The 11,061-nt window shown below is 55.5% G+C and overlaps 1 protein-coding gene across 3 annotated transcripts in view; it reads right to left on the reverse strand.

Moving 5' to 3' along the window:
• The window catches only part of SCHIP1 (schwannomin interacting protein 1), a 138,363-nt gene that overhangs the window by 35,482 nt on the left and 91,820 nt on the right, over window positions 1-11,061 (reverse strand). Inside the window, exon 1 of one of the 3 annotated variants that reach the window (XM_067002734.1) lies at window positions 10,459-10,479. The exons of 1 other annotated variant lie outside the window; for it this stretch is intronic. In XM_067002734.1, coding sequence (XP_066858835.1) covers window positions 10,459-10,464 — 6 coding nt within the window. In that variant the 5' untranslated portion in view covers window positions 10,465-10,479. Of the gene's footprint in view, window positions 1-4,271; window positions 4,483-10,458; window positions 10,480-11,061 lie in introns of those variants that run through there. One more of the 3 variants, XM_067002733.1, reaches the window with a different exon arrangement.

Below are 11,061 nucleotides of genomic sequence, written 5' to 3' on the forward strand. Positions count from 1 at the left end.
GTGGCGTGGCAGACCCGGCGTCCCAGCCACAGCTCAGTACGGCTGCAAGGGGGCTACAGCACCAGTGAAAGCCTGGTCACAAAGACAGGATCTCTCTGGACGTCACCAGGTGCTATCCAGGCCCCAGCACGGAGTAAATCCTGGCACGCTCCAACTAACCCAGAGCGGCCGTGACCAGGGCTGCTCCCCCCATCCCGCCCCGTCCTGCTTCCCTCCCCCGGCTGCTGGCACCTGCAATGGGGCTCATAAAATCAGTGACTGTGCAAAGTGCACTTGTAAAAATAATCCCAGCGAATGACGGGAGGGAGCAAGAGCTAAGCCTCCATCCTGGACATGGATCACAGTGCAAAAATCTGTGCCAGCTGCACAGCTCTGTGGCTGGGGGGTTGCGTTTGACATATCTTGTGGGGCGTATTTCTGTATTTGAGCGTATTTCTGTATTGCAAGGCGGGGGAGCAGCCTGATCGGTTCCAGTCTGGTAGTCACAGGCTGCGGAAAGCTTTATTTATAGGATCTCACGGCGCGCGTGATTGATTAGGAAGATTTCTTTTCTTTCCTGCGACAAGTGTGAGGCTAACATCGCGGGGAAGAGGAGGGAGCTCCCCTGCCGCGAGGCACACTGACTTCTCAGGGCACTGCCTGTCCAGGCAGGACTCCGTGGATGCTCACGGTCCTTTCTGTGGTCACCTGAGTTCCCTTTGCACTTCCAATGCGTTCAAGTTTCGTGACAAGAAGTCGCCACGTGCCCAGCAATGCAAGGTTAACACCCGGCAGTGCGGCGCTGCCGCCTGGGCCTCCAGCAGCCGCTGGAGTGTCGCAGGGACACCAAGCCCAGGGGTCTCGCTCCAAGGGTCCCATTCCAGGTGAAACTAGCTCAGTGGGGGTGAAAGGAGAAAAAAAAAAAAAAAACAACACGAGAGGAAGATGTGTCCAGTTCGATACCTGAAGAAAAGCGGCCCCTGACAAAATGGGGTCTTGCCGTTTGGCAGACGAGGAGCAGGTCCTCGTCCCCCGTCCCTGCCAACCCATACCCAGGCCTTCCTTCAAGCACGGGCATTCCCTCGTTGGGTTAACCAAAATACGTGTGCTTGATGATTTTCTAAGTTTCTCTCTCTTTTTTTTTTTTTTTTTTAACTTTCTCTGCAGACAGATGCAGTTGTTTTACCCTTGTAAAGTAGGCCCTCTGCATTCCTAATTACAGACGGGGGCTACGTTTCCACTTGACCCTTCAGAAGAAGCTGGTTATTGTTATTCACAACACACATGTAATTTCTTCTCCTTTACAAGCCTACATCAAATAAGTTGCTTCTCCAAAGCGATGAACGGCTTGAAATTCATATGAATTTTACGGGGTGGAGGGTGTGAACGCAAGCCCTTGTAGATGAAAGAATGTGCTTTACAGTTATTTTATTCAGTGCAAAGGAGGTTTTAATACAAACAAGGCTGGTTGGGTTGATTCTGAAACAGAAATATATCACAAAAATAGAGTCCTTACTACTTCCCCCGAATGAATGCAGGGCTGGTTTAAAAGGCAACTTGCTTATTATCATAAGCCGTTAAATTTACTTCATTTTACCATTTTGGCACTATTCTAGCCTCATACTAAGATACATTTCAGCTGCTTTCTCGCTCATGCTAACCTGCAGAAGCTGTTAGGGAGGGGAAGGAGGGAGGCAGGCACAGCGAAGGCCCAGGCAGCCTCTCGGGGCCTGTGCGCCCAGACCCAGAGGCAGGAACGGCACGGGTGGCAGCTCTTCCTTTCACTTCCCGTTCAGCACTCCTGTCCCCTCCTGAAGCTCCCAAACGTTCGCCCGACATCTTAACCCAATGCTTCTGGATTGTGGTTACCTGAAATTTTGGCAGGGGCAGAGTTGCCCTTCTGCAGATGGGGCCTTGCCAGGGAAATGGCGCTGCCCTGCCGTGACAGGAATGCCCCGCTTCCTCTGAGCACCAGCAATTTCTGCATTTCCTTCAAGAAAAAGGAAAAGGACCGCCTGGAAAGCAGTCCTGGTCGTTCCTTAAAACCAACCCAACTTCCATCTTCAATGGAAAGCCAATTGGCACTGTCCCACCCCTCCAGCCCCTTCCCACGGCTCTTTTGCACCGTTTCTGAGGGAAAAGCACCACGCTTGGTGCGCCGAGAGGAGCAAGCAGGCAGATACCATGGTGACAGACACCTTCCAGTACTGCGAAATCAAACAGGAACTCAGAAATCTGTGTTTTAAGGCCAAATTATATATAGGAGCAGCACATGCTTGACATCTGCTGCTGTTTCCTATTAGTGTCGTTTGCCTGATTAATCCCCCGCAGCCCGCCCAGCACAGGGAGGGACCGCTCGGGCTCTCTTTGAGGGATTCAGCAAACTCCTGCACAGGCCAGCCCTGGAGGAGGATGAGCCTTGCCAAGGTCCCACCACCAGCTAACAGGATTTGGGATTTGGGGCTTCATCCCCTGTGCTGCAGGGCTCCCAGCCCCGTGCTGCTGTCCTGTTTGTGCCGGGGGTGCTCAGTCCCAGCTACAGCTGAGCTGGCAGCTGCAGATGATTTACACAGACGTCAGAATAAGCACGGGAATGGAAAAGGTCAAATTTAAGGCTGAGTGCTGCTGGGAAAGGAACATATCACTCACACTGAAGCGACGGCTGCAGCACATCTCTGGGTACATCCAGGAGAGAGGTGCCCTGCCCTCCGCCAGCCGCTCGTGGCCCCTCACTCCTTCATGAACTTTCAGAGCTCGAGCAGCCAAATGCCCTTGCGTGCTGCTGACTCACCTCACCTGGTATAAGGTTGCATTGCCTTTGGTATTCCAGACTTTTTTTTTTTTTCCCTGTTTTACTACTGCTTATTCAATCACCAAAGTCCATCTCCTCTAGAAACCACCAACACCAGGCTGCAGTCGCCACAGACTTGGGTGAGCCCTACCACGTGCCACAGCCCCGACGATTTTGCTCATCGAGGAGCACAAGGCTGCTGCATCACTTCGCATTTCCTGGGCAGCCCTGCGCTTCCGTGCAGCTCCAGTAACCACCCAGCCACCTGCCCGCAACACTGAAGCACAAAATAATGCCGTTCCCACTTAAAAATGAGCAGCGTGCAGCACGGCAGATGCCGGGCAGAGGATGGAGGCAGTGCATGGGGCACCTCACTCCCATGGCCACGGGAAGCACTCGGGGATGCTTCCACGCAGGTTGGCAGGCTTAAACATTTAAATTTAGCAAATTAATCCTTTGCTTAATTTAGAGGGGGGATAAGGGAGGGTTAACGGAGAGGAGGAAATCACGCCCGGCAGCTAGAGCCTAAGTGACTGTGGTCTTATTACAGCTCCTCTGCCGGCAGGAGGAGAGGTGGAGGGCAGGGAGAGCACGGGGCTCCGCAAGCACTGCCAGGCTGGTGGTACGGCCACGCAACAGGCCCGCAGAGGGTGTAGAAATGGTGCCCAAGTGGTTTCCCTCTAATTAATTTGCTGCAGGCAGGAGGGTGAGCGAAAGGGCAACGTCAGATGGACCAGGAAGATTTTTAGAGAGCCTCTCTTAAGTTTCTTATTTGACTCCTTTCTTATGCAGCCCTGGCCAAGCCCGGTGGCAAACTGCCCTTCTCCCCGCTGGGGAATTCTCCGAAAGATAACGGTGGGAAGGAAATAAAAAGGCACGCCTCTGCTTTCAGAAGCACCTACCGCACCTTTCTGCTCCCGGTGGGTTATGAAGGAGGAAACAAGGGAGGAAAAAAAACCCCTTCAATTAAAATTATTTCTTGGCCATTTTAATAGGGCAAAATAGAAAACTGCTGAGACCCCTGAGACTTGTCATTCAGCACGCCAAAGCGGCCGGTCAGGATGACTAATTTTATTCCCAGCCAGTGGGAAATGTGCTGATACGCACACCAGAGGTTTTATCACCGCTTGGGCAAGGCAGGGATTACCACCTGAATACGGTCAAAGTGAAATTATGCTGAAATCAGTAGAAAGCAAACACAGCATTAAAGGCAATTACCAAAAAAAAATACCCTTCAAGGACTAAATGGGCTGCAATTACGTTATTAGCAGCCCAGTAGCAGCGCTGCCCCCGGAGTGCTCCGCTGGTGCCCTCTCCTCTGCAGGCGAGGAGCGTGGCTCTGCTGCCCCCTTCCCCTTCGTCCTTTGGAGTGATGCCCGCCTCCCCCTGCCCGCTCCGGCCCTGCCCATGGCCTGGAGGTGACACCCCGTGACACCCCGTCCCCAGGGCTGGCACACAGCGCTTGGGGAGCTGGGATGGGTGATGCAGATGTGCCTGGTACCTTGGGAAACATGGTCTTTCCTCCTCTTTCTGCTCCTCCTCTTCCTCCTCACGCAACGTAACCAGGACCGTGCCCGCTGTCACATACTTTTCCAGCAAGGACACATTGCTGGGGTTAATGGAAGCTCAGTGAGGTTGTGAATTCCCCTTTCCTCCGGTATTCCTCCTGCTGGGGCTGCTTCCCCCGGTCCGGGCAGTCACAAGGAGCCAGCAAAGCACTCGGAGCAAATGCACTTGGTAAGCACAAAGCGAGGTCAGGAGGGATCCCCCTTATCTCCGCAAGGACCTCTGGAATTCGCTGTAATCACCAAGGCCATGGAAAAAAAAATGCCATTTCCTAAACTGGTTTCACAGGCACGTTGGTAAGGAATGCAGCGGAGGAAATAGCTGAAATAGTTCTGCATGACTCCACAGCAGCACCGCCACATCTTGATATTTCTGGAGTCACCCTAAACCTATTAACTCACGAATTCCAGCATGCGCGGAGGAGGTTACTTAGTGCCAAAGGTCAGCGCTGTGACAAAACCCATCCTGCCCTGCTCCTTGGTGTGCATGGGGAGCAGAGGGCAGGGGAACGGGGAGGAATCGGCCCCTTAATGACGTGTGGGTGAGGAGCTGAGGCTGCTGCCTCCATCAGCTCCACTGGGCACCAAAACTGGGGGCTGGCGGCATCGTGGAGGAGAGGGAGGACAGTGCGTGGGTCCCGCGGTGCCGCAGCTGCCTCCAGCCCAGCTGGCTAAGCTCAAGGCGACAACACCGGGAGCAGGAGCCAGCGCTCAGGAATTTCTCCCGAGCTGTCCTTGTCGCTTATCGGAGGTTGCACACCTCAGGCACAACGAGCCGAGATGCTCGGAGAACTCACCTGCTGACGGACACAGGCCACGGTTTGGGGAAAAAAAGGTTCGGATATCCCCTGCACCGTGTCACACACTGCCGGTGAGCTCGGCCCAGGGAGCACCCCTGCTCTGAACCCACCACCGCTGCCGATTCCCAGCGTGCAGCCACGGGCAGCTGCCTGTTGGTTCTCCTCTGCCTCTGCGTCTTTACGCGCCGGCGTACATTTCGACGCAGTTCAGGTTCGCGGGGGCACGGCCTGCTGCTTTGCTTTCCTCTGGTGAGTTACGATGTGCTTCGTGCAGCCTGCTGGAGCAGCGCGTGGGCACGGCAGCTCCACAGGCAGCCCGAGCCGTTCCTCGCGGCGCCCGCCCGGTGCCCACCGCCCTCGAACGGCTCTCCAAAATCTACGGGACAGTTCAAAGCCTCTCCCTCCTTCATCCCAGGGGACTAATAACCAGCCTGCAAACGCAGCAGGGCCACGCCAACCTTATCTGCCAGCTCTGAGGCTGCCTGCCAGCCTCGGACCTGCTGGGGACTGCAGGGCGTACCGAAGAGCCGAGGGCCGGGGACGGCTGATTTACCACATTAGGAATCCGCTCGGCCCTCTCTGGGAAGTATTTTGTTACCAATCTGTATTCCAAATAAGGAACGCAACTTCAAAAAAAAGCCAAAAAAACCACATCATGGCACAAAAAAAAAAACAAGGAAAATAAAATATGTAACTACAGCACATGTAGCTGCGAGGAAACAAAATCTCTTCCCTGATGATGAATTATACTTCGCTTGCAACAGATGCAGCTCTTTATATTTGTTTTCTGCATAAATCTACATATTAGCCTGAAAGCAACTGTATGTGCTTTGTCTTGCCTTGGTTACATCAGTCACTGCTCTTTTTAGCTGATTGCCTTCGAGTGCCGGGCTGGGGCCTCCGAGCGCAGCTTCGCTCCTACAAATGGCCCTGCCTGGGAGCTTTTCCAGCACCAAAAGTGCCTGGTGCTCCTGCAGGGGCTGTGCCGTGCCATGCCACGCTGAGCTCTGCGTGCCCGGAGCTGCCTCCCCGCCGTGCGGGTGTAGGAACAGCCGGGGTCTGCTTCTGCGCTGTCCTTTACTCGCCATTTATAATTTATCCCCGCTGTTTAATAATTTGTAGCGCTTGGAAATTCCTGCCGCATCCCTGAGGCTGCAGGGACGCGGGGACACTGCTGGGGAACCTCCGCCTGCTCCCCGGCCCAGGACAAGCAGGGCCTGAGGACACAGGGCCCAGGAGCATCCCTGTCGGCGCAGTTGGAGGGGTGGCAGCAGCCCCCAGCCCGCCCGGTGCCCGTGCCGCAAGGGAGGCAGCAGCGGGTGCAGGCAGGGGCTGGATTCTCTGCAGCCTCCGCCCGGAAAAGGGAAAAGCGCAGGTACCGAATATAATTACCTTATTGAACGGTGAGCACATTTTTTTCAGCTTTTCATAATCTCATTTAGTGCTACTGGGGTCAAGCGAAATTATTGTTAATTGTTTTTGTTTTTGTTTTTTTTTTTTTTTTTACAAAACGCGCCTGATGAATTTGTTTTTCTCTACAGGATCGTAACTCTTGGGGAGAATCATTTTCCTCTCCCCACGAAGCCTTACTTAACATCCGCGTGCTCGAAATCGAAGTGACAAAGCAAGCAAACAATTCCTGCGGCACTTTGTTAACGGGAGCGGGCTCGTTCTAAAGCCATGCCCTGGGAGGAAAGCCCTCCTGGCTTCGCTGCTCTCCCCGGGACACCCTCTGTGCTCGTCAGGGGCACCGCACAGAGGCCGGGTGCTGCGGGCAGAGCCAGCGGCCACCTCTCTGTCCCCACAGCCTGAACCTCTGCAGAGGTGCGGGAGCCTGGGGGCAGCGTGGGGAGGAGCATCCCTGCTTCCCCCCGTCCTGCGAAGCCATTTTTTACAGTGGTGAAGGCGTGCAGGAGCTCCGGCCAACGCGGGCTGCAATCGGCTTAAGGCAGGACAAGGACAAGCTCTCGCGGGCGCCAGGGTCACCGCACGGCAGTGGCAGTGCTTGTGCTGGGCAAAACCCTGCCCGTGGCTCTCAGGGACTTGGAAACATGCTTTTGGTGGTGGTGGTTTGTTTTTTTTTTTTCCACATGGAAAATTGAGAAGACCTGCAGAGCCGTGTCTGAGCTCTCTTGCTGCCCAAGCTGCGGCTCAGACGTACGCTCAAATCAGCGCGCAAATGCCAGAGCAGGACGGCAAAAAATAGAAAGCAAATTGCCATGACCTATTACTGCAGAGAAAAGGCCTATTTCTAATCCATGCACTATTTCAACAGAGGTATTTCCAGCTAATCTCCGACAGTAACCCACTTAGGCAAAGCTTCGTGCAAAAGCAGCATCGCTGCCAGCTGCCGACTGCTCCTCGGCAGCACCAGGACAGAGCGGCGCCCACCCAGGCCGTCAGAGAGTAACAGCACGGCAAATATTTCACGGCTGAGTTACCGGTGGGCACGGATAACATCCAGGATCTCGGGCTGCAGGCCTGGCAGGCGGCAGGGTGGGCGAGCAGATCCCCTCCAGCGCTGGGCAAAGCGGCTCTGTGCCCGGGACGAAGCCTGGTGAGGCGCAGGGAGGACAAGCGACGCTCAGGAGGGGCTGGCAGGGACGTGAGCCCCCAAGCCCCTCGTGGGGAGCAGGCAGGACCGCTGGCACTCGGAGAGCCCGGCTGCAAAGAGGATGACCGTCGGCATAAGCTCTTGGCGCTCCCAGCCCTGAGCCCGCGACGCGGCGGCGGAGAAAAGCTCGCAGCGTGATGGAGAGAGATGTCACTGCTGGCGGCGCCGCTCCCTGATCCGATTCCCAGCGAGGCTTTCAAGCCACAGACTGAAAAATGAGGCAGGGGCGCTGGTATTTGGGCTCAGCGAGGCAGCAGCGCGGAGCGGCAGACGCGCGCGCGCTGCGTGCGCCGCAAACGCCTGGAGGGATACCAGAAGCGCTGGGCAGCTCCGGGCGGCTGCAGACGCCCGTGTCCAAAAATTTCAGCCGTTGGGGTGACACCCCGTCCAACGCGAGCGGCGGACAGGCCGCAGCTCCGTGCTCCCACGGCCGCTCCAAGAGAACATCTCGAATAAACCACCGGTGCCTGTTTAAATGCCTTGATGACGACACACCCAGCGCGGCGGCTCCGTTGCAGAAGTGATAGATGGAAGCCAGCTCCTGAGAGCTCTGTTTATTTTGCAGAAGTCCTGCGAGGCACAAACTTCATCCTCAGCTGTTCCCAAGCGGCAAGGTAGGCAGCTTGGGTGTTTTTTGAGCGTGCCGCAAGAAAGCGGGGTATCAACACCCGCATCACTCCGCGAGAGGGCTGGTTAGTGCAGCTGGGGCACAGAGGTCCCTCGCAGCACTACGAAGCCTGATCCTGCGATCTGTGAAAGAAAAGCCTGGGGCTGACTTCCATGACCTACGCAAAATGGGTACCGAGTAGGTCAAAGAGAGCCGCAGGAGTGGGGAAGGCACCGAACGAGCAAATGGTGGGAGGAGGCAGGGGGCACGGGGGCTGCTGTGCTCTGCTCTGCCCCGCTGCTGACCCAGTGCTCGAGGTGCCCCCACTGACACGGGAAACCAGCGGCACAGAAAGCGAGCAATCCTCTTAGCAGCCCCGCGCTGCGCTCCAATTAGCGCCGGCAGCTCAGCCTCGCTGGGGGTTTATTAATTACGGGAGGAAGCGGGGATTGAGGAAGCTTAGCGCACGGCTGCTGGGGCTGGGAGAAGGGAGGGGTCCTAAAATAACCCAGGGCCCTAAAATAACCCCGAGGAGAAAACACCTTGGAAGCAGAACTGAGTCGGCACAGCTCCCAGCACCGCTGCTCGTGCCGGCCCGCTCTCCTTCTGCCCCCAAAGCTGAGTTCCTTCCCGGGTCGTCGTGTACCACACTCCAGAAAATACCCCCAAGCCTTGCTTCTGCTCCATCAGGACGTTTAAATTGGAAGTGACATTTTTCACATCTCCAGCTCGGTGTTTCTCAATGGTTTTCACGCCGTGGAGAAGCGAGAAGCTTCCCCCGGGCGTGCACAGGAGGAGCAGGGGGGAGCTGTGGGGTCTGCCCTCCCGCCCCAAACACAGCCCCGCAACGCCCGCGCCCCAGCTCCAGCCAGGGCAGCTCCCATCCCGCCCCCCGGCCCAGGCAGTGTGAGCATTTGCCGTCCTCAGGAAACCCATTTGGGAGTTTTAGCACACCTCGCAGCTTTCCCATTTCACAGAGGAAACCCATAAATAACGAGAACATACCCGAAATAAAAGGCAGCAGTGAAGTTAAGCAGGGAATTGCTTTGGCAGGCCCAAACGCCGCTTTCTGCTGTGCTGCCAGATTAAATTGTGCTCGTCTCCAAAGGCACACGGTGCTTCAAAATAGGTAAATGGGAAGGTTGCAAGGAATTGCAGGCCGCCTCCTTGTGCGCCTCCATTTTTCTGTTTTAAAGCAGTCTGGGGGAGAAGAAGCCACAAACAGCCAAGAAGTTGCAACTCTGCCCCCAGACAGACCTCCCCGTACGGCTGGGACATGCAGCCCCTCCGCGACACCAAGGATTCAGCTCCATTTTACATTTAAGAGCCCTTGGCACTGATACCCCGCTGAAAGGAGCTGAACTGCACCTTGAAGTCAAAACCTGTTGGAAGGACACCCAGGTAGGGGGAGCATCTGCCCAGCACCTGTAGCGCTTGCCTGGGAGCCCCCTCTCCTGGGCAGGGCTCGTTGCTCAACCCCTCAGCGATAACGGCAAGGTGCTCCCCTCACACACGGGCAGGTTTCGTCTGCCCAAGCAGAACCCGTCACAATGAGATATCCAAGCACCGAAGGGCTCCTGCGAGGCAGCGAGATGCCCAAAGGGTCTCCCTCACACACACAAATGACCACAACTCAAAAAGCTGTGCTGGAGTAATTTGCTGTACCCGATCTCGGCCGCCAGACACAGGGGCTGGTCTCAGGCCACGTGTCCTTGATGGACCCCTTACGAAATAAAAGTCCATGCAAAATTTATTGGTAGACCAAACGAGGTTAAAAACGTTGGCTTAGGATGAATTCGGATCTTTCCCAAAGCTCTGCCAGCTTTGCCTGAACACATCTCTGTAGGAGCAGTGCCCTCACACGGGGCAAGGGCTTTTTGCACCCACGCCCACCGTATATCAAAGGGGTTCCTGTCCCGCCTTTGCTGACACCTCCCGGCTTACGTCGCTATTTGTAAGGCGTCCAGTCACGTTCTCAGGCATTCAGACCATTTGCACGTTATTTACAGGATTTGTCTCCCCAGCTACGTTTCTACGAGAAGGGAAGGAGCAGCGCGAGTGCAGAGCACGGCTCGCCAGTGTCCGACGTGCGGGGTACTCACGTGCATCTTCCAAAGCAGCCCTCCTCTTTCAAGCCATTTTCTGAGAAATCCCGGTCGCTTGCCGGCTGCCTACGGCATCGCTGCCTCCTCGCCCTGCCCGTTCCTGCAGGACCTGGGCTCCAAAGCAGCCCTTAATGCATTTGGCACCGAGACGCAGGCTTAACTCTTCCTGGCGGCCGTGGGGAGGGAGCTCGCTGGGCAGTGCCAGAGAGCACGAGCCGAGCCTCCCAAATCCGGCCCTGTTACGTTCGCCGACCTTGCAAGGAAAATCCTGTCTCGTCTGAATTATTCATAATACTTTCTGTTCTGCCAGCCCCGGCGTACGGTTTGAATCATTAATATGTCATGACTTTTCATCTTTTCGTCTTTTATCTTCTCCCCTACACGACTCGCTTCTTTAAAAAGAACGCAACCGTGGGTATATTAATTAGCATTAATCTGATCCACCTAATCGAAAACCCGTCCCCGTCCTGATGCACGTCCTTCCTTGTGGGAAATACCACTTTAACAGCTCCGGGAGCAGGGATAGCGCTGGCTGGTTCTATCTAAAGCAGTGCAAAACATGTTTGGATTTCGCTCTTTTGGCAACACTTCCCGAGCCTG

This window comes from Anser cygnoides, chromosome 9 (genome assembly GCF_040182565.1).
Source record: "Anser cygnoides isolate HZ-2024a breed goose chromosome 9, Taihu_goose_T2T_genome, whole genome shotgun sequence".
NCBI lineage: Eukaryota > Metazoa > Chordata > Aves > Anseriformes > Anatidae > Anser > Anser cygnoides.